Source organism: Pithys albifrons, chromosome 2 (assembly GCF_047495875.1).
Source record: "Pithys albifrons albifrons isolate INPA30051 chromosome 2, PitAlb_v1, whole genome shotgun sequence".
Taxonomy (NCBI): Eukaryota; Metazoa; Chordata; class Aves; order Passeriformes; family Thamnophilidae; genus Pithys; species Pithys albifrons.
The window spans coordinates 32,054,509-32,078,900 of NC_092459.1; the positions used below are offsets into that span (position 1 = coordinate 32,054,509).

A 24,392-nucleotide genomic window follows, 5' to 3' on the forward strand; every position below is an offset into this window, starting at 1 on the left:
ATGCAATGAAGGCATAGCAATGAATTTCTGTCTTTACTTTGAATAACAACATTATGGTAAAGAATAAAAATTAATTACTGTGTGAGTAGTAAAACCTGGTTTTATATGGTTCGTGTTCCATATTTCCTCCCTTCCGCCATTCTGTGTTCTCCATTTACCTACATTAGGATGCTCGTCTCCTTTCTGAAGTGGCTGGCTAGACAAAAAGTGACAAAGAGAATTAATTTATTAGTGCATATGAGTTGCTGAAGGGGCTGTGGGAAAGGCGGTGTTAAGTACACCTGGTTTTTTATTAGGTTACTAAGTAGGAGTACTAATCTCCCTCAGAGAGGCGGATTCTTACTAAGCTTGAAGGAACTTAATACCTTTAAGACTTGTATTTGGCTGCAAAGTGACTATAAGGACACTGGCAAATCGACAGAAAAATGAGATCAGGTTGCAGGACCCTCATTTTCTTGGCTGACAGGCTGAAAATTAATATAATACTGTGAAAATGACTATTCATTCTTCCACAAGTTGAAATAGGTCAGATATGGAGAGTATGTAACAAAATTATTAATGCTTGTTTTTGAAAGGAGTCAGAGATGGCACAGCTCTCATTTTCAGACATCTACCTGACCATTCTGGTCTACTTCATAATTTTCTTAAATTATTTAGTGATTATTTTGCTCAGATCTTTCCATTATATTGCCTCTTACTTTCACATATAATCCATATTAGTAATTCATATTCTAAGTCCAGTAAATCCTAGGCATAAGTGGGTTTAACAGCTGCAGTGAAATTGATTCAGAGCTATATGAATTTGTACTATCAGAATTGAAAGGAAGTTCAGGAAACAGGAATGAAGCAGATGCTGGATTCGTAGATGCTGAAGCCCCTGCTTCTTTGGAACTCTTAGTGAAGTTTTTTTAGAAATGCAGTGTAAATTTTCAAAATGTTTTTTCAGATTATAGAATGCACTGACTTTCAGATTTAGCATACGTGCTCTGGTCTTCTTCAGTGTGATTCTTGCAGTGTTATCTGAAAAAGAGAGTTGGTGGTATAAGATCCATCAATAAAGTGGTTCTTTCCCCACCACTCACTTAAAAGACATCTTCACAGGTGTTTATTGGTGGCTAGAAACTTAGTGATGTTCTCTTCTTCTGTGTCTAAAATGTTTTGTGAACATGTGACAACTGGAGGACACCGAGTTAGTACTGAGTTAATTATTTTAGCCAAACTCTGTATCTGTGAAAAGTTTGATGATTTAAAACATCCTTTTTGTAAACCAATTTCCCCTTTTAGGAGGTTGAATATTAGTCTTGAGTTGAGAAATCTCCTTTTAACTTTCACTTGCTGTTTGGGTGCATCATAAAGGCAATTGATATCTGGATTGTTTGTGAGAACACGGACAATCTGTAGTTAGATAAATAGATGCGGGGAATGGGAATCAACTTAGGAATGTTTTTCCCTGCTGAGAGATTTAGATGACTTCTGACTCAGGGCAAAAGTGTTTTCAAGCAAAAAATATCTTTCTTCATCAAGGAGACTTATTTTCATGCCATGCCAGTATCTTGGTAAGGAGCAGAACAGAATTTCTCTGTTCCTGTTTGTGGTTACAAAAAACAAACCCTGTGCCCAGTTCTGAGACATTACACTTGGTTAGTTGTATTATCAGATGTTATGGCTGGCATGATTAGCCCACAGATAGATGATGTTTTATTAATAGTTCAAATGCTATTTATACTAGTCTTACAACTTGATATTCAATCTTTTTCTGTTGAAGGTTTGGTGTCATGTTTAGTTGGATCAGTTCAATATAGTGATCTGAGGAGGTTTATGTCTTAGAAGGGAATCTTTGAGCACTGTGCACGGTTTGTTTGGGCTTTTTAACTCCTGAAAGAAAAACATAAACAGTTAAATCTGTGGTTTAGAAGACTGTCAGGGGTCTTAAATCTTAGAATGGGGCAGAAACAGGTGGAAGGGAATCTTTGAAGGTACTGTACAGGGATAAAGACCAAATTGCGTAGATCAGACTAGTAGTGAACTGTCATGGCCTGAACAAAGTCTTGCTGCTGTCCTGGTCATGCCAGAACTCCCAATAAGAATCAGAGTGAAAACCAGACAAGGGATATGCCACAATTGGTATTGCCAGTGGGGCGGTCCCGTGGTGTAATGGTGAGCACTCTGGACTCTGGATCACAAGGTCATGAGTTCAAGTCTCAGCGGAGACCATACCGGGCAGTTCAATGCCTCCCTGCCATCCCATCCTGTCAGATCTCAGATGGTCAGCAGGGTCAGCCCTGGTTAGTACTGGGTGCTGCAGACAGTCCTGAGGACTTCCCTGTCACTGTCCAAGCTTGCTCGGCTGTGGCCGATGGACCTCAGGACTGAAACGGTGGGGCCAGTTCTGCACACGCTGTGCCTCACCTAAAAAATCCACTGCGCGGGCTGGAAGGGCACCACACCTACTTGGGGAGAGCCCTTCCCAAATCTTTGTTCACAAAGTTTGGCGATACTATACTTTACTATTGCCAGTACTTTTCTTAGTTCCTTTCTCGATACCTTCCAAGATCCAAGTGTTTTCTTTCAAAAATTTGAGATATCTCTTTCTGTGGCCTTTTTTTTTCTTGCTGTTTTTTGTTTCATTGAAATTCCTGCACTTCTCATTTTCCAGAATTCATGGGTTTCTTCTGTCTCTTCTGCCTGCAAGTTCTTACATTATTCTCACAGGCTTGCTCTTCATCTGCAGCTTTAAGTAACATCACTCTCATTTTAATCATTTTGGATCAAAGCAGGATTTTTGCTAGGACACTAATTTTTTTCCTACATAGTTATTTGAATCATGTTCAAAGTATTGTTGTGTTCAGCAATAAAATTTCAGACCATTTTGCTTATTTTCCTGGTGACCTGATGTGGGTTTTTTTTTGCTTTTAGGAACAGTTGGCTTTTTTCAAGTTCTCCAAACCTATAGTTAACTTCAATAAAATTATTTTGAGGAGGCCTGTTATGTGGGTCATATCTGGCAGCACAGTGTTTTGCTTCAGGATGAATAATGCTGAAATTTATTCCAGGCAGTGTTTTGGTGTCTGTAATGGGGTGTGCGTATGGCAGTGAATCAGTTGTCCCGTTCTTGAATTCTCCAAAATAACTGCAGAAGTGTTCAGAAGATTTGTTAATCTTGCAAGTAACTGGATTGTCCGTAACAGCTCTTCAAAAACTGGCCAAGGTCCCATCTATTTTTCCAGAATAAAAGAATAAATCTAGCTGAGGCACTGTTCATGCTTATAAAATTTTATGACTCAGCTTTGCTGTCTGACTTTTCCATGTGACTCTACATGACAGTCAGAGCACCTGGTCATGAAGTGCTAGGATACTGAATAGGGAATGGTGGTGATTATGAGGATGAGTGATAAATAAAGCTAGCTAGATGCTCTTAGTGTCTCAGGGGCTTAGGTACCTTGATAATCCTGAGGTAGATGCCTCTTAATATTTTGGGACTTGCATCTTATGGAATGTAGGCATTTTCCCCGCCTTTTTGGTTGTAGAAGACTGCAGTCTTTCGTGAAATGTGAGCTTGGAGGAGCCTCTAAAAAAGTATTATAGTGAAAAGGAGATGTACTATTACAACCTGATTATTCCAAGAATTTGAGGGACAGATGAAATTTTCAAAACCTATGGCTATTAATAAACACTATGCACATAATTTCTGAAAGGAAAAGAAGGGCTAAATAATCTTAAATTTTAATTTACTGATAGACTTAAAACTTCTTAGACCTAAAATAAGTATTAGTTCTGAGCATGAGTACGTAAGAACTGAAGAAACAAGTTAGTTTTTGAAGACTGATTTGTGTTCCTTAGTTTTTTATTTTTTTGGTTAAGCAGGAGTATCCATCTGCACAAAACAGCTTTTCTCCATTATCTCCACAGTCTATGACCATTGTTAGCAGTTACTGTTTTCTTAGCAATTAACTGTTTTAGGGTACATATAATGGAGTTACAGAAGTATTATGAGAGGGTTTGTAGGAGTGCTGTTTTACAACAATAAGTTTACTGAAAGTCATTAGAGGGTTAGCCCCTACTTGATAGACTATCAGTCCTTTTATTCTGCTTTAACATTCTTCTGTGCAAGCTATAATGAGATGCACCCTGCTCTGGGTTATACTTATTTTTTCTTTTCACAGTCTCAGCTATTTAAATTGCAAGCTATTTAGAAGAGGAATTCTCTGCTATTCTGTATTTTTATGGTACTTAGAACACTGGGAATCTGTCTGTGGTTATTGACTTTGCAGGAAGTTTGTAAATCCCTGTTGATCATCTCAACCATACCCTGACAAATGTTGTGTAGGATTTAAAGGCCATAAGTGTTTTATCATTTCTAGCCCTGTAGCCAGCCCCTTTGGTTTTGACTATAATTTTTTTTTAATTTTCCATGTTACTTTGCATTACTTCTGTGCTTGTTTTCATTTTTTATTGTCTCTGCACCACCATTTTCATGCTACAGCATTATGTTTTTGGTGCTATGCAGGAAGAACCCACATTAGTATTTCAGAATTATTTTTGGCATTTATAGAGTAAAATGATACATACTAGAATATTAAAATCCTGGTGTGTCGAGTCAGTAAGTTTTATGGTTGTGTTAACATTTCTCTGCAAGATGTTTCATATATGCATCTCTGCTGTGGTCACATTAGTTCTTTATGAACTGTTCCAGCCACGCATACATTTTAAACTGGGGCAAAGATCCATCCTGATGTGGATTTCAAAGTGGTGAGGCTTAACCAGAATGTTATGCAACATCAGCATAATGACAAAATGCAGTGCAGTTGCTGGGCACCACTGAAAAGGGCCCGGCTCTGTCTTCTTTGCACCCTCCCTTTGGGTATGTATGTACATTGATGAGGTCCCTGCATCACAGTCCCTTAATCATCCTTGTGGCCCTTTGTTGGTTTATCTCCAGTATGTTCATTTGTCTCTTTCTGAGGAGTGCAGAACCAGACACAGCATTCCAGGTATGGCCTCACCAATGCTGAGTGGAGAGGCAACATCAACCTCCCTTGTCTGATTGGCAACACTGTTAATGCAGCTCAGCACACTATTTGCCTCCTTTGCTTCAGGGGTACATTTCTGGCTCATGGTCAATGTGGTGGCCATCAGGGCATCCAACTGCCTTACCTACCAAGCTGCTTTCCAGCAGTGCAGCTGCAGCGTGCGCTGGTGCCTGGAGTTGTTCCTCTCTGGGAACAGGACTTTGTGCTTCCCTTTTTTGAGCTTCATGAGGTTCCTGTCAGTCTGTCCAGGTCTCTCCAAATGGCATCACAGCTCCTCTGGCCTATCAGCTACTTCTCCCAGTTTTGTATCTGCAGCTCTGCTGAGAGTATACAGTCCCCCAAGATGCAACTGCAGAGTTGCTCAAGAGGAAAACAACAATAATATTTATTGAATAATGGTTTAGAATATGATTCTGCAAATGGGTATTGAGATTGCTGGAGTGCTCCCTGCTGTGGGTCGTCTCACTGGCAGAACTCAGATTGTTTACACTTGCATGTCTTCTGCTTCAGTGACCACTGGGTTGCCTTTTTCTGATCAAATTTAAGAAAATGTTATATATTTCATGAAAGAATCATCAGTAATGCTTTGAGGCTGTTTTTAATAATTAATCCTAGTATTCTTCACACAGACTGAAAGTTTCATATAATTTCTGAACATATTAAGGAGAAGATGAGGAAAAGTAAGCATGGCCTTGCTGAGGCTAAGTTTGTGATAAGTGTCTGGATCTGTGAACAAGGGATGAACAGTGAATGACACTTACCTTGACTGCAGCAAAGCTTTTGATACTCTCTCAGAATACTCCTACATCCAAGTTAGTGTGTTCCTCTCTGAGCTGATGGACAACTGGATGGGTAGAATGGTGTTTGTGCAATTGGGCCTAGATAGTCATGGTTAGTGGGTAGAGTATAGTATTCTACCTGGAAGCCAGTGACAAGGAAGTACTGCAGGGGTCTGTACTAGAGCCTGTCTTCTCTTCCTCCCTCCTTCCCTTCCTCCTGCCATTCTGCTGTTAACATCTTCTCCTGCTTCTGCCTTTGCCACTGTCAAAAATGTCGTCCAGCTTTCCCTATGCTCTAAATTGTGTGCTTGTTCCTTCCCTTTCCTTTGGGCTCTCATTAGGATTTTCATCCTGCTGTATTGTGCTAATACTATGGAGGTGGTAAAAGTAGTAGCCAGGTGGAAGTATAGCTGGACTGATCACTTAGGGGGAAGAGATTTGAAGTGGCCATGTAAAATCAACTGAAGTTGTTTCTTTTTGAGCTTTTACTCCTTCTTAGAAATCAATATTCAAATGCACAATACTCACTTTCAAAGAGCTGAATAGACAGTATGACATTGAAATCTGTGTGCTGTCTACTGACATGCTGTACCATAGGACGTGAGTTGATAATTTATTTGATGAAGCATTAATCATTTGATTTCAAGTAAACATCTCATTGAGCAGCAGATACATTTCAAATACTGCTCCTTGTTTTCCTACATTTTTCTCCATTACTATGATACTTAAAATTGTAATTTCTAGGTTATGAGTTGTTTGGGTTTTTTGGTCTCCTGTGGATTTTGTCTATTTTCATATTTTGCTCCAGGGAAGGCAGGTAAAGTTGTGGGTCCAGTGACACAGGGTATTTGTGAAGCAGGACAGCCTCTCTAACCACCCTGATAGGTAAAGGTTGCACTAGTTCAACACTAGTGGAGGCTGTTCTCTGTTATTTCCCTTGTCCCTGTTTCCTGTTAGTGTTGTCTCCTATGTTTTGCTTCTCCTTGACAGAAACCAGAATCAAAGCCTCTTCATCTTTGTGCTCTTTGCTGTCTGTGAGCCCTAAAGGATCTGCTCATCCTTGCCATGTAAATCGATTATCACAGATCCTTTTGCTTTGGGGAAACTAATTCTGTGCTTCCAGAGCTGGCAGTAGCTCTGAGCCTGCTGCAGGAGTCTCAGCCATGCCCTCTGCAGTCCCTGAATTTCGGACTTGTAGGTCAGAAAGCATAACTTCGGCTGCATCAGCTGAACAAGCAGACAGGAGTGGATTAGAAGCCTGCGTTTTGGTTAACTACTAGCAGGAAGACTAAGATTTGTGCTCTGCTAATGCGGATCAGTTAAAATTGGCAACTTTTTAGCTGTTTGTCTCAAGTTAAAAACGTGTTGGACTTGTTTTCCATTCCCTGCTGTTAATCATCGTAGTCATCTGTTACATTATTATCTATGTTTTTTCGTTTTATTGCTTGAAAAGTTTTGGTTAAAGATTTTTGTCCAATGACTTTCCTAAGTGATGGAATAAAAGTGACCTCTTTTCCTTTCCAAGTAGCATATCTTTGATCTACATAGATTGTTGCCAGTGTTCCACTAGGATTCTCTGCTATACAATGCTGTGACATGTTTGTTATACTTGACAGAATCTTAACAGAAGGAGCGTAAGGCTGACTGTCTTGTTACCAGTAGCTGAGAAATCTCATTCATGCTTTGGGCTGTTGAGCTGTATGCTGTGAAGTAATGGTTTTTCATGTAATTTGCTTATCTCTGAATTATCTTGGTTTTACTGGTAAATGAGTAAATGAATTTCAGTCAGTTTTTGGAAGTGTTGTGTATGCACTGTGAGAGAGAATGTTTGAAGGCTTCTCTCATTTTCCTTCTCTGTGAATTTAGTTCTGTTGAAACCCACACCAAATGATGTTATTTTAATTTCTTTTCATTAATTTTTTCTTCAATGTTAGAAGTTGGGGTTTTTTTTGTTGGGTTGGAGCTTTAAAAAGCTCATACTATTCCAAGCTTTTCCTGCTTCCAGGACAAGGCAGTCTTGGGCAACTGATGGCTATAATTTGCAAACTAGAACATGATCACTAGAAAGCTACAGGGCTTTCTTGTGTTCAGGCTATTAGGAGACAACCTGTTCCCCTTTCCTTCCTTTTTTTCCCTTAGGACGCTAGTAAAAAAAAAATTAAGGTGCTTGAGGATCTGGTTTTCCAAAGATCCCACAACTTCAGTAAGGCTCTGGGATGTCTGAAAATTGGGGATGGAATAACTACATTTGTTTTAAGATTGTCAATGTATCACATACACAAACAATGCGTTATATTTGGGACATGTCATGCTATGGATCTGTGTGTGCTATGTGTAATCCACAGCACATTATGTTACATATTTATCTGTGGGAAGTGCTGAATAGAAATTGGGGGTCTTATTTCTAGTCCTGTGCTTATGGTGTTCAGTACCAAGAATGCTGCTATGCTATTTAATTTGTTATTGAAAAGTTAGAGGGAAAGTAGAACTAATGGGTTAGGGAAAGTAACCTCCCTCAGGTTTTACATTTTCCAAGTAAAAATTTATTAACGCTGATCTAAAAATGAAAAAAAAAAAAGTTTATTTATTTATTTAATTAATTAATGAATTAATTTTTTATTGAAACTTTACCAAGTGCTATTTTTTTAAAAGCTTACATATTCTGAATTGGTTTTGGTAAAAGCACATATCTATTAATGTTCATTTTATACGATGTTATAATTGCTTCATACATATTTGCTGCTAAATGGTTTACAATACAAATACAATTTCAGAATTCTGGCTTTAAAAAAATTGCTGTGGAAAGCTAATTTTTCAATTGAGCAGGAAATTTTAATACTCTTTAAAGTGCACAATCAAAAGTATGCAAAAACTTAAATGGAAGAGTGAACATCAAAATAATTCCTTTGTAGTAAGAGATGGAAAATCTTTTTATTCTGAGAACAAGATTTTCTTCTTAAATAAAACAGGCAACTTGCCATTGTGACCAAATGACAGCCATTTATAATAAAATTTTGGCTTTGATAATTTCTTTAAAGGCATTTGCTGTGTTAGTGAAGCAACTGGTTATGCTGGAAGTAGTGGTGTTGCTGTGTGTGGAGAGTAGTAGTGTTAAATGCAGTTTCCCGTCAAACTCAGTTTGGTTTGACTGCTTTCTCCTAAGTAGGCTCAGGGTGTTATTGATAGTGTCAACACCTACATTTCACAGTGCTTGGAAGTGCCAGACTTGTGTTGTTTTCATCTGTCATCGGCCAACACAATGAATTGAGAGTTGAACAGAAAAGTGATTATAGAAACTCTTGGATGAAGAGTGTGGTCAGGGAAGTTGAAAACAGTTTGCTCAGCTGCTTCACTGCAAAAATACTGGGCTGCAGTTCAGACAACCTTCAGAGTGCACCCTGAAAGTACTTGTTTTGCAAAGGCATTAAGAGGGTTATTTTACATTCCCTTATCAGATCCATCATTAGCCTTTTGCTCTGATGCAACACCAGTTGTTGTCCTTGTGAATGACCCAATGTACAACAGTCATGGCAATGAAATAGAGGTGGAAAAGTATAGTCAATATTGATTTCTGATTTTATTTTGGGGTTACTTTAGTAGTTTTAAGGTCTAGAGTCTCTTCTTTAATGATTAGATACAGCAGAGATGATAGTGATGTGCCATAACCTGAGTCTCTCCTGCCTTCCAAAGGGAGAGCACTGCTGAAGGTTTCTGTGAGTGAATCTTGATCTGCCTCCCATCTTTAAATCTGTCTCTGAAGTGGTGTTTGCTGCTTTGTGCTTACTGTGCAACATAAATCAGATTATCCCCTTCAGATGGCTTGCCCCGTAGCTCCTTGGGTATTGAGGAGGTGTCAGGGATGGGCTTGGAACAGAAGGTTCTGACCAGGTTAGCTCTTCTCCCTTTTGAAAGCCCATCTGAACTTGGCTATGAAAGCACAGAGTGACCGTGACACAAAGAGCAGCCATGGTCTCTAAATGCCTGGATGGTGCCTCTGAATTCCCCTTATGGTCTGTTACTAAAATTGGGAAAAAAAAAAAGTTTTCATTTAATTTGAGACATGATATACCTACAGAATCTCTGAGTGCCCTCAAAAGTTTGGACAGTAAAGATCAACAAGCAAAAACTTCTGGTTGTGGATGTAAAGAGGGAATATTTTTGTCAGTGCAATCTCTTCAGCCATACCATATTCTTCAAAACTACATATTTAAAGCAGTCTACATGAGCTGTAAGATTTCAAAATCTTAATGCAGTTCAAAATTTTCATCTTTCATTTATGTAAGAAAAAGTGAAAAGGCTGGAGTTTTGGAAGACAGTGGGAATGCTGGGAAAATGGAGAATCAAACCTTACAGTAATGCAAGTGTCTTCTTGTGAGGCGACAAAATGCATTGTTCTTTGAAGGCCATCCTTTTCTCTCACTAATCCAAATGAAAGATAACACTCCTTTTTAAAAGATGATAAAATGGTAGGATTCAATGCTGGCCACTTTGTTACACTGTGCTGATTTTAGTACTGTTTTGTCCAGTTTTATGCCAGTGATATTTCCCATTCAGTTTGAAGGTTGAAGATACCATTACCTGATGTTACTGAACTGCATTTATTTGGTCTGTAAATGGTTTTCTGAGCACTGGGGCTTTGATTATCCTGGTAGTTGAGTTCTTGCTTCATTTGAACTAACAGGGACTAACGTTTTGCAATAGATTTTAAAAATGAAATTAATGTTTTATAGGACAGCACTGATATCTGCATTATCATTAACAATGTCTACTGTGCCCTATAGATTGTATAGCAGCTAATTTTGAAACTTTCACTTTTAACTGATTAACTGTTTTGCTTCCAGGAAATAAGATTAAATTTTTTGTATGAAGATATAGAAATTTTATGTTAGCCATTCTAGTACACTATCAATGTATGAAAATGTTGGGGTTTGTTCATTTGGCTTTGTTCTAAGCTATATGGACTGAAACACTTTTACATGGTAATATATATTTTAAAATTGTGTTTAAAAAAATCCCATCTGTTGCTATTGTCTGCTGTTATTCATGTATAGTACTGTCATTTTTAAGATAGGAAAAACCAATAACATAATTAAAATTAAAAGGGAATGCAAAGACCTGATATGTTTGCTGACTGAAAGTAACTCTTGACCAGGAATTTATTAATCTGATACCTTATAGAGCTGTTTTGCCACAGAAACTCCCTGTACCAGATCAGTTAGAGGGAATGGTTTATAAACTAGGAAGAAATTATCAAGGAAGAGAAGCAGCTATTCAAAAATAATTAGGAATACATGATGAACAGTTCAACATTATTTGAGAATGCTAAATAGGCACTGACTTTAACTCTCTGGCAGAAAAGGGCAGTGTTAGTGAATAGAAATAGTAAAGTCCCAAGGTCTTGCAAAGTTGGATTTCGAACATGTTTTTTTAAATATTTCCATCAAATATACAGAAAGCATTTAAAACTGTTACTTATAAAAATTAGAGACAACAAACAGCTGAATAAACAGATAAAATAGTCACTCAGTGACTGATAAAGAGAGGATAAGCTCATTAGCTGAGCTAGACTCAGACACACAATATATTTTTCAGCATATCTCAATATAATCTTGTGTGTTGAAATAATAAATGTGCACCATATATCCATCTTTATTCCAGGAAGAAATTATCCTTTAAGGAGAAAATCCTCTCTCCCAAGAACAGGGAATTGCAGTCATCAGTTAAAGCTGGACTTGTGTTATTATGCTTTGGCCAAAAGGCCTCATACATCTAAGAGTTGCAGTATTGAGGCTGTGTTATCTTTGTTTGGTGGTGTTCTGAAAAAATCTGTAGTGATAGCTCCAGATGGGTGTGCTTCAAGGGCATAGAAAACTGGAGATAATTCTGGATAGAGTTGTGAGAATGATGAAGGAATTGGAAATGTGCTGTTTGCTGAAAGATTTAGAGCTCAGTCAGCTAAGTTGAGCAAAACTGTGGTTAAGAGACCATTTGATCACAGTCTTAATGTATTCATATGGGAGCAGAAATGTGATCATAGATTGTGTCCCCTTCTAGCAAACAAATAATAACAAGAACAGACAGCTTTGTAGTTGATGTCAGTCAAATTAGTTTGGAAATAAAGTGAAAAATTGTACAGGGAAGGGTGTTGGACACTGGAAGAACTTAGCAATAGGTGTGATGCATTTGCAAACACTGGAAATACTGTAATTAAGATTCTGTAAGACTCACTGTAGTTTGGGAACATGGTGTTAATACAAAGTAGAAATTGATGTGGGGAGCTTGGAATACTTAGTTCTCACAATACTTGCATCCTTCTTTAAAGTCCATTACTCTCATTTGCAGTGTAGTGGTTCATTTCTGCTCACTTTGATTCTGGTTTAACCATTAGGAGAATTTGTTTTCAATATGGTGCCATGTGGTGCGGGTATCCCTGGTGGCCCTGAACAAGCTGGTATGGATGCTAAAGGCACTGAAGCTATGCTAGCATGGTTTTGTACCAGAAATGATGTGTGTATATCTATATATACTGTGTTCTAGCAGGGCTGGCATGATGTATTCAGGGCTTGGTGATCATAGCTGCTTGCTCACTCTTAACAAGCTCCTACAAGCAAGGAATCCTTGAAGACCTTGGGAATAATATGTAAAAACAAGGATTTCTCATATAGTAGAGGCAGGCTTCCAAAAAGAGATTATTTTTTACTTTTTATAAGTTTTTTTTTAATTTTATTGTTTATGTTGATTTAGTGTGAGAGCAGTTGAAATAAAAGTTCCAAGCTATTTAGTGCAAGAGACCATATTGGATTCAGGAAACCAGTTATGTGGAAATAACTGGAGACTGAGACAAAGTGAAGGAACAAATTAGAGGCCCTATTCTGACTCTTCCCTGAACATTAAGTTATCTCCTTTTGGGAGATAAGATATCGGACTGCTGGATTACTGGTCTGGTGCCATGTGACTTTTCCTATATGATTTCTAATATCTCATACTCCTGAATTCTGAAAAATGAAATCTGTAACTTTAATGACAGTTTGTAATGTATTAAAATGTCAGGCTCTCAGAACAAATATATATGCAAGAGAATCTTTCTTTAAAATAAAACTAGGAGGATTAAAAAAAACCAAAACAACAAACCCAAAATCTGAACTTTAACATTGATTAGTTGTATCAGTTTTACCACAGCAACTTGTACTTGATTGTATCAGTTTTATCATATCAACTTAAAACTGAAGCGTACGTTTTGTTCGTTGAAGTGTTTTGATGTATTGGACAGATTTATATTCAGCTAATGCCTCTGCTCTTTAGGTATGAGTTTCCAGTGTTGGCAAAAGAAATGCACGAAATCAGCCTATGTAACTGGATTACTTTCCAATTGTTGAAATGTCTTTTTCTCTCTTGTTTAGCTCTGAATCTTGTCAAACCACTTCATAGTACAGTATATGGATCATGTTCATAGCCTGTGAGTTGCCAGCACATGTGTGGATGAGCTGCTTAGAGCCACTGATTGAGTCATTGCTAGAAGAGCAAAAGAATTAGAAAAATACTGAACCAGACGGAAAGCTGCATAATTAAGGCATTGTCTTTATGTATTCTATTAGACAGATTACACGGAGCTGCCCAACTGGAGACTGTGTTGGTGTGGACATTAAATTGAGGATCAGAAAATCTGATATGATAGCTAGTGCTGTCTTGAGCTTTTCCACTTGATGACTAATGGTGCACCAGCAGTACATTATGTACTTATCTTAAATATCAGATCTCAACTGTTCTTGAAAGATTAACGTACACATTAATCTGATTATTTTTCTGATGTGCATGTCTAGAAGTTTATGAGACTTTTTAATACACCTTATTATATTAATTTTAAAATGCATATTATGGAAACTGAGACTTTTCCGCCATATTTCTGACCAAAGGTATCTGATACTGTTCAGTTCTAGGCAATTTCATGTGTAGTTACAATAAACATCAAGATATTTGAGTGTGGTGAAGCTTTATATTCCCATCAGATTAAAAATATTTTACTTTCATTGTTATGTTTCATAATGAACACAGGTTTGTTTCTTGACTAAAGATGTGTAGATAACCTTCTGTATATATTATGCTATGTATTTTTTTGTAAAGTAGATCACATAAAAATTGCACAAACACTGAGATGTAAAATTAGACAATGTTGCTTCTAATTGCTGTGTAAAACTTAAATAAGCCATAGTAATCCATGTGTTTTCTTGCTAAAATTTTTATTTACCAGGTTTACTTTCTGAATAGGTAAGATTCATAGGAATGTAGGAACTGGCTGTGCAGAGATATCAGTGAGGGATTTCTTTATATCTGTCTTTTAGTATTTTCATGATTCAATTTTTTATGGACTACTTGTTAAAATCCTTATTCTAGTTCAGAAATGTTGCAGTTTGCATTAATAGGGTAAATTCATATATGATGGATTCAATTTTTTTCTTGATATTTGCTTAAAAGCGAGTGGAAAATACAAACACTTTTATAGTAAATATGAGAACATCCTATGGATTCCTCAATTTAGTCTTTTAGGATAATTTTTCTTTCACTGGAAATGCAATAGGGGAAAAGTAGCTACATTCTAACACTGCTAATGAAGTCACATATCTCATATGTTCCACGTGTAGTACAAGTAAGAAATCATAAGAGTTGTAATTTGATGACATTTTGGGGTTTTGTTTTTCCTTTTCAGTCGGTGGCAAAGACTGGGCGATTGCTGATTAGCCATGAGGCTCCCTTGACAGGAGGATTTGCATCTGAAATCAGTTCCACAGTTCAGGTACACAGGTTATTTGTTTTTAAGTGTTCTGCATGGATGAATATGTTTACCTGTGGAAGAAATGCTTATTACTACATTAAAAATTGAGGTTTTAATTTTTTTTCCTGGTTATTCTCTTTTGCATTTTTATTAAATTTCAGTTTTGTGGTTGCCTGCCTTACTTTATCTGTACAGCTGAGAAATCATCTACATATCAGGTACTAAGCATAGTGTCTGCTAAGCTAGAAGTTGAACTTTCACTGCAAAGCAGGGAGAATGCACTGTCAGATGAAGAGGAAAAATCTTTATGTACACTCTGGTTTTAATATACCTTTTTATTTTTCTCATATGCTTATCCCTGAAGCTTCTGAAAACTGCCTTCTAGGAATGTGGAAATCAGACCCAGAAAAAGCACTCAGGTCCAGTACAGTATAACAGTGTTCAGAGACCTCATTAGAAAAGGAGTCTTCAGATGTTGTTCTTGTGTAATTGTGGTGCTCACACACATGTTGACTGTATGAGCAGAACAGTTTTGAAAGGCTTTACATCAGTAGCGGAGGGGGTCTCGTGGTATATAGGAGAGCACTCTGGACTCTGAATCCCAAGGTCCTGAGTTCGAGTCTCAGTGGGACCGTCCCCTGGCAGTTCAATGCCTCCCTGCCATCCCATCCCGTCAGGTCTCGGATGCTCAGCAGGGTCAGTCCCGGTTAGTACCGGGTGCTGTGACAGTCCCGAGGACTTCACTGTCACTGTTCAAATCTCATAGCAGCCTTCCAGTAACTGAAGGAAGCCACAGAGGGACTTTTCATCAGGAACTGAAGTGATAGGACAAAGAGTAGTGGATTCAAACCGAAGGAGGGGAAGTTTAGGAGAGGAGCAGAAAGTAGGTTAGATTTATAAAAGAAATTCTTTACTCTGAGGTTGATGAGGCATCAATTGCCCAGAGAAGTTGTGGATGCCCCATCCATAGAAGTGTTCAAGGCCAGGCTGGATGGGGCTTTTAGCGACCTGGTCTAGGGGAAGGTGTCCCTGCCTGTGGCAGCAGGTGTTGGAACTAGATGATCTTGAAGGTCTCTTCCAATCAAAACCATTCTGTGATTCTATTATTTTTCATCTTTCTAACTAATTAGCATTTAACCTCCTTCCTTTTATAGGTATTCTCTGTGATTAAACTAGGGCTACTAAAGTCCTATGGTACTGCCAAATCTGAGTGTAGAAAGTGATAGCATTTAAAAAATTCATACAAAAATGTCAAATAAACTCAACCAAAAGAGCCTGCCTTTTAGTGTCTTGTGTTGTTATTACCACTTGAGGAGAAAACTGTACTGAGCCCTGCAACCATGTCAGAATTTACTGGTATAGCAAAAGAAAGCATATGTATTGGAGAGTAAAGTGAGCTGAAAAGAAAAAGCCTCATCAGTAAATATCATTGGAAGAGCATGGGATGCTCAATATACTGCTAAAACTATAATGCGAGTTTTTAATCTCCTCACACCTCCACTGACAGAGCTACTTACCCAACTGATCTGTCATGGTGTAATTTTTCATATCAGAGCTCTATCTTGACAAATATCACTTTTTTAGAAAACCAAGTTTAAAGTGCTTTAGTGAAGTGCTATTTGTTTCTGTCAATATTGAAGGAAGTATTTTCTTGTTTTATTATAGTTGCTTGTAATTTTATATTTATACTTCTTAGGAAACTATGATTTTTATCTTGAGAAATACTAGTTAATCTATCACATGTGCTCCCTCAGAATAAATTGGAATATAACTCTCTGGCACTGAGTTTATCTGTGACAAGTTTCTTTTACATAAATGGGTCAACTTGAATCTGTTATAACTGTATTCTCATTACTCTGTATGTCCGTTCTTGAAGATTCTATCATCCATACTAAGGTTTTGATATGAGTACTTTAAAGACTATACTGTAAAAGAGATTACAATAATATTTTCAAAGCATTACAACTTTTTAAAGAACAGTATTGCTTTAGACATACAAAAGACCTTGCCTTTCTTACTCAGTTAAAAAACCTGATCTCTAAATGATCAAGTTAAGCCCATATGTCTCATATCACCATGCTGTAAAAATAAAAATAAAAAGTGAAATTCGCTTTTGCTGGATACAGTGTATACTGTGAATGCAAAAAATTGGCAATTGCAGTTGGCTTTAGTTTCCTTTTACACATGGAAGTAATAGGACTTCAGTAAAGTGTGTCCAGTTGGATTAGATAGTTAGTTTCCATATTGTTATTCCATCCTTGCTGTGAGGTCGCTTGTCATAGAAATAACATGAATAAAAGTATATAGGTTATTTTTAAAGTTAATGGTCACAAACATTTTATGGTGATGTACACTTCAAGAAAAGAGTACAAATGGAAATGACGGCTTTCACTCATGAACTCTAGGAATAAACGACATTTAATAGTTTTCTTTTTGCATCTGAGAGATTAAAAGCAGTGTGTGGAGAGCATATTAAATCAATTTTATGTTGAATACAGAATATTTGAAAGGGCCACATTATTGGACTCAAACACATAAAACTATGAACGCGATGAGACGGTGTAGTAAAAATGCTACGTGATAAGACTTTTCCCTTTGTTCTGATGTTTCACATGTGATCTCAATGAATATTCTGGAGTGAGCAACAGATGTTAGGATAAATTCAATACAGCTACAGTTAATAATCCAAATTGGTTATATTCTGTATAAAAGCATGCATAAATGTCATGTTCAGCCGAGGAAACATTAAACTTTTGTTTAAGCTGTATGGTTGGAGCAAAGTTTGAGAAGATGTGGGAGAAAGGCCCACTGAGATGTCACTTCCAAAATAATGAAGACTTGTATGTGGAATCAATCAAAACATTAATCACTTGTAATACAAAGAAACGTAAATCCAATAATTGTGTCCATTAAAAAAACAAAAAGAAAAAGAAAAAAAGAAAAGGGAGAAGCAGGATATTTTCAAAGAGGGATGAATGGGTGGAAAAAAGGAAGCAGGAATAGACTGTTAAGTTGTGTGATAAAACGCTCAACAGTCTGCAGACACACACGAAGCAGAGCTCAGCAGCTCAGTGGGCAGGGAAACCCAAATAGTCTGGGAAATGGAGTCCCAGACTCAGTTCTTGCCAGGGCTGTCATGAGCCTTTGCCCCGGGGGCTGGTGTGGAGAGAGCCAGCACCAGGAGTAAGGGACACTCTGGATCTGAGGGGGTTTGCTACTTGCCAGCATTTGAGTTGCATTATGAGATGTGGGGAGAAGCATTTTAGAATCATACAAGACTTGTAGGATTTTTAGAAGAGGAACCAAAACTGTGGAGCCGTGGGGACCAGGTTGATTTGGGGAGGCATAGGTATGGGAAAATTGAGAGATAAGCATAGAAAGGAAGGTTGTATTATAGTTACAGTAATAAGATGGTTACTGTTTTCTGGCAGGGCTTAAATAAAAGTAGGGATTTAGCACATACCCTTTGGCACTGATCTCACAAATACAGAAAATGTGTGTCACAGGAAGGTCTTGGTGGTTTCTAGCCATTCTCTACAAATAATGGCTAAAATACTGAAAGACAGAAAATGCTTTAATAATTTTTAATGTTTTCATGTAAGGAATTAAAATTTTCTTTTAGGAATTTTGATTAATGTGTACATCAATGACGTTATAGCAGAATACACGATGAAAATATGTGATGTTAATAAAATACAAGAAATGCACATGACTTAAATTTGTTAGCTGACCTTGTAAAGATCGTGGCTGTCTGTAAAATAACAAGTCAGCACATTGTTTTTTGTAGAGGGTTGCACAGATGTGAAAAGGGGCATTTTGTCATTCTTGCAGGAGCAAAGCAATTTTTATTTAATTATGGGTTTCTGTCTTATTAACATAGTTTCTTCTCTTATTGCTTGGTAACTGCTTTATCCCTTTGAGCCCTTCCATAGGACTCAATGTGCTTCTCAGAATTACACAGGGCTAACAGTCTTCCACATGATAGGACCAAGAAAATTCAATGAAATAACCTGTATCTGAGGCTGAGTTACATGATCTTATTTTTCAAATCTTGGGTTCTGTATCTAAAAATTGAGGATAATAGTATTTGATTGTTTGGTTGGTGGTGCTTTAGATTTCTTCCTCCTGCAGCAAAATAAAGCCTAATCTCCAGTAAGTGCCATAATTTCCTGCTAGAGTGTGACATTAGGGAAAACTATATGAGCTGGTTTTGTGAGAAGCATTTCAGGAAAAGGAAAAGTGGGTATGTCTAGGAATACCTTTCAAAGACATAAGAGTTTCATAGCAGTTTTATTCTAAAGCAGGTTACCACAGAGAAAAAAGTAGCAAAACAAAAACAACAATCCCCCAAAAATTGGTAATTTCAGCAGTATCAGCATTTAAAGTAAAATCATATTGGACTGGTATTGGCTGAAATTATACAGCAACTGTCTTAAACAAGTATTATTTTATGGAGTCCTAATGAAAAAAAAATCACCTTTCCAACAAAGTAATTTCAGAATGTTTGTCCTGAATCATTTTTCATATCACTACATTATTTGTCTTTAGAATTTAGGATGTTGAGATATTCGAAATAGTTCCATTATTTCAGTTTTCTTGTGAGCAGAAGTTAAAGTAGAATTTCCCAGTGAGGCTGTGACAGTCCTCCATGGCTCTCTGTGACGTTTTGAGGAAGTCAATGCAATGCAGTACTTCAAAATATTTGTGAGACCAGGTTTGAATTTCAGATTATGCACCTATGTCTGTACTTAGTGCAAATGGAACTAGTTAATGACTGGGTCTGTGGGATTTATTTTGGTGTTATGGTGAAAGCATCAGATGTTGTTCTGGTGCCACTTAAAGTCTAATTTAATGAACAGGCTGTAAACTGCTACTTAAAGTCTCTCTTTATTGAAAGCAATGCTTCCAGTGTAATTGTTACTTTTTTATATTTATACGTTTTCATTCTCAGAATATGTGTTGAAGTAAGTTGCCTTTTGAAGTGACCTTTGAGATATGATGGAATATGTATGTCTTAAGAAGCTGGTGGAGTCTGAGGTACAAATTGTTATAACTACATAATTACAGAAATGAAGGAAATTTTAATTGTTCTCTGTTCAGCTGGAGAAATAATAAAAGAAGACTCAAACATGTTTTCCCATATTAATTAGAAAGATGACTGAACACAGGCCAGCCTGGACAGCTTTTCATAGAACACAGACTTTTTTTCACTGAGTTTAGACATTTAATGGAATGTCTAAATGAAGGGGCTTTGGACTAAATGTAACACAGATATCTAAGGAAAAGGCACAATAAAACATGCAGGTACAGCAATATGGTTGTTCAGCTGATGTAGGAAAATTATTGCATCTGAAATGATGTTTTTCTACTTTTCTTTGACACAATTACAATAGGCAGTAAAATTGGAAGAGATGAAATACTGACAGGGTGTAGTCCTTCATTTGTTACCCTATTTAATTTTCATGTCACTCTTTTGGCACATCCAGCAGGAATCACAAACTACAATATACAAGTCTGGTTTTATAGATCACCATCAGTTTCTGTCAGGAGAAGTATGACCTAGAAAATACTGGTATAGGGGTTGGGAGCAGTAAGGGAAATATCAGCATAAAGTTGCCATTTAGTGACTTGAGTCAAAGGTATGTGAAAATGTTTCTTGTGTTTATGAAATGTGACTGTAAGCTGTTCAGCAAGCTCACAATTTATGATGCAGCATGAACTAGAGGCAGCTTTTGCTACTCGAGTCTGAAGTCTTGCACAATATTGAATGTAAACATATTTTGTTACACAGTGTAGAAAATGAAAGTAAATAGATAAGATGATACAAAAACTATTTCTCAAATAAAGCTGTAATATTAATCAATAAAAATGAGATTTACATACTACAAAAATATTTGCAAAGTAAGATTCCCTGTGATGCTGAAAAGTTCTGTAAAATCTATATAAAAAATGATCTTTCAGATTGGGAATTTGATCTAGGAATTTAATGTGACTCTTTTATACTAATTATCAAACTAAGAGTTTATCTTAAAGAGCTTTCTAAAGAGCTTTGATACAGCAATAAACATTTAGTATTTTTTTCCTTTCTTTTGTAAATTAGGAAGAACAAGTTTTATGCCTTGTACTCTGCTGTATGCCCCCTCTTAAACCATTGCACAGTCCTGGGGCTTGTGACCCCAGCTGTAGAGATTTGGTGGTTGTGTTTGTCTGACAGAAGTGGCATTTTTCTCAGCTTGTGTTCCTTTTAAAAGGGAACCTAAATCTAACAAGCAATGCCGGTTCACAGGGTGGTGCCTGGACTTTCTCCACACTAACTCTTTGAAGCCCAAATGATTTTGGATGTTACACAAAAGTCTCTTATTATAGTTTGACTCTCCGCATAGAAGCATCTTAATTTTCATTTGTCTTGTGTTCTGATACCTATGACCCATACCAATGTCTTGTTTTATAACTGTAAGAAATGCAGCACAGGATGAATGGACTTCTAAGATGTTTTGTTTGATGTTATCATGTCATAAAGTCCAATTTACCCATGAGACTTTATGCACGCTTATTTAATTTTAGTGAACTTAAGGAGGAACAAATTTCTTTAAAACGCAAACAGAAAATTGTTATAATACTGGCACATGTTATCAGTTCAGTCTACAAGGGAATGTTGTGTTCCTCTAGGTTGGAATATATTCAGTACTGAGGAGAGAAAAATGATTTAATCAGTTCAATTTAGCCAAATATTAAATGGGACACACAGTATTCTGTACTGTGTAAAACCCCCACATACGTTTCTTTAAAACAAGCAAACAACACCCAAATCCTAAAACAACATTCAACTTGGAAGATGAAGCGCTCAAAGATTTTTGTAAAATCAGCCCTAGAACACACTCTCAAAAGATGTAAACATTGACTGTTTACATGTCCAATTAGTCCAGTCTCTAGACTTAACAAAAATCATAATGTCTTATTCATCTATACCTCAACTTGAAGTCTTTTTAGCTTCTGTGAAACAGCTTGTGAAGAGGTCCATGCAAGAGGGGGCATGTGGGCTGACATTTCCCAGCCAGGGGACTGCTCATGCACGCTCGTTCTTTTGAGGGCAATCTCATTCCATGTGTGAGAGGAGGCACGAACCAGTGCTGTACCTGCAGGTGATGTTTCAGTCACCCACTTGTAGCACATGGCTTCTCATAGCAATTATTGACCCACACTTGAATCCCAGTGGCACTGATTTGGATGTAGGTTTCTACACATTGAGAGTGTGCCCTATCTACTTGGTTTTTAGTGTGTTCTCTAATAATTATGGGTTGGAGTAAGCTTTTCTCATGTGCTACGGGAGCTAAAGCTCTTTCTTCTTTGGAGAGGTAGAGACAAGAATGAGACAGGAGGTTGGCAGTTTCCATAGGTGCGGAAAGGAGAGGGACATAGTAAGCGCTGCCTCATTACAAGTCTTGAATTTTAAGTGAGAGAACAAGGCAATCAGTAAGGTTTTGAGGGGCCATTCCCAGCATATGGGACTAAATGCCTGCTCTTTAGGAGAGTGCTATGATTCCCAGCTTTGCTGCTATGGCATCAGAGTTCACTGATGGAAAGGGTGGGTAGGATGGCAGGTGAGTGTCAGTGAATACTTCACCATGGATGGAACAGAAAAAACTAAAGGCAGTGATCAGCTTGAGGCTGCCTGCTTTGCCAGGAAGGCATTTCTGATAGGCAATGCCCAGCCAAATAGGCACCTTTTAAGAAAGCATTCAACTGAGAAAAGAACGTTTTTGCAGCTTATAGTTAATTTCCATGCTTTCTATGGAGTTACTTATTTTCTTGTAATGTACTGGACAAAGGCTTTTGGCACTGAAGCAAAATAACCCTTTCCTGTTCCACTTTCAGCTGCACTGTCTGTTAGGCAGAGGGCAGCATTTCTTTGAGATGATCAAACCCTGTTTGTCTTCCCCTGTTTGAACTGGTTTTTCCTGCATTGGTGGGGTACACAAGTGTGTAGCTAAGCACTTTTTCATTTTTTTAAATGCAAATTCTTGAAGAGGCAGAAGTTTATCCCAGGGCAATATGAAGTGGTAAAGTGGCAAAAGTATGTTGAGAGTCATTGTGGTTCAGTGAAATCAAAAGTTTTAACTACTGAACAAGTTCAGTGTTTGATTCACCTTAATCATTCGAGTGTATGGTATTAAGTATGCTCTTAAAGTATTCACGGAGGCCTTTTTAACGTTTTGATATTTAATTTGGCATGCAAATGTCGGTATGCCTGAGGCTGAACTTCAGCATCGTTTTCCTGCTGATGCACCCCTGTTCATTTATTGTGTTTTATAGCTTTGAACAATGTGTTTGGTCTTCCAAACACTGATTCTGAAAAAGACCAAGCATGGGCACTGAGGCAGAATTAAAATTTTCTCTTTTCTGTACACTCCATCCAATTTGCATTTTCATCTTTCTGGCTATTAGGAATTGTTTTTCTAATTGAAGGAACCTTTTTGTGTTTATACGTACTCTAAGGTACACTTTATATTTGCAATTTTAATTCAAACCGCTTTAATTAGAATCATGTTAAGAATCTAACATTTGCTTTTCTGATAGCCATGGAGTTGATGGAAATGAGATGGTTTTACTCCACATCGTGAGTTGGGCAAAAACCAGAAAAACTTCTGTGGTCTGCATATCCTGTGTTTTTTGGTCTGTGATGCTGTGATATTTTTCTTTTTTGTTTTTGTCTCCCTCTAATACCGTATTAGGGTTTAATAACATCAGCTTTTCCAACTGGCATGTAAACATAATTAATGGTGATTTAGGGGGCCATCAAAACTATGAACTTTCCTATAGCCATTTTGGGTCCATGTTAAAGCTGTTACTGAGCAGGCCTCGATATATCTATATCTATCTATATAGATATAGATATATATACACCATGGCAAATCACCAACTTTGAGAGGAGGAACGAACCAGTGCTGTATTTAATGAAAATTGCTTAATGAAAATTAATATAAGAAATAAAATCCTTTGAAATTCTGACTCTAGTCTGATAAAAGATGATCTGTGGCATGACTCAAGAATAGGGCAACTCTGCAAAGCAACTGCTAACTCAAGGATATTTAACTTATCTTCTGCTTGAAAACTGAACAATACTATGTTTAACTTCCTTTATTTTGTTTGGCATTATCTGTTCCTCCCAATAAATTACAAATTGCTTTAGAACCCCAGGTAAATGCTTGGAACAGCAGTTTAGCAGGAGTCCCCTGTAAAAGTGTGGTAATGATATTTCTTCCATTTTCCTGTGCTTGAGAGCTATAAAACACTCCTTGGGTGGTTGAAGTCACTTGACCTTTGGCATCATTTCTCGAAATGTTTCAGTGGGAAGCTCGAATCCTTTGTTAGGCCCAGGTATAGCAAGTTAATACGTACTAAGGGACACTGGCAAGCCAGGGTAAAAATAATGGGGAGTTTTTTGTTTGCCCTATATGTCAGGTTTGCTTCTTTGGAGTAGGGAGTCAGTGGCCTGTCTTATTTACTTTAAAATTTGCTTTAGTGGGTTGGCTTGGGGTTCTAAAATACTGATTCATGCAAGTATATTGTTCTGTTTTTTTTCCTGACCTCTAATATTTTGATATGGCCATTGCTAATGGTCTGGCTAGACTATTAGTTTAGAGAAACAGATGTAGTTCAAAGTAGCATGACTGGAGAATAGTGATCTGTGGCATATAAAAATCCATGCAGAATAGGGGAAAATTTTAGTACAGAACAGAAAAATCTATCCTTACATGTTAATGGCTCAGTGAAGTTTTTAAAATACTTTATATAAGGAACATTTATTTTTAA

At 37.3% G+C, this 24,392-nt stretch overlaps 1 protein-coding gene across 3 annotated transcripts in view; it reads left to right on the plus strand.

Annotated features, from left to right (window-relative positions):
* BCKDHB (branched chain keto acid dehydrogenase E1 subunit beta) overlaps positions 1 to 24,392 on the plus strand; it is a 118,051-nt gene that overhangs the window by 56,685 nt on the left and 36,974 nt on the right. For all 3 annotated transcript variants that reach the window (XR_011697117.1, XM_071548663.1, XM_071548662.1), the window contains exon 9: positions 14,514 to 14,600. Coding sequence is in view for 2 of the 3 variants with exons in the window: in XM_071548663.1 (XP_071404764.1) it covers positions 14,514 to 14,600 (87 nt within the window). In the remaining variant the exon portion in view is untranslated. The remainder of the gene's footprint in view (positions 1 to 14,513; positions 14,601 to 24,392) is intronic.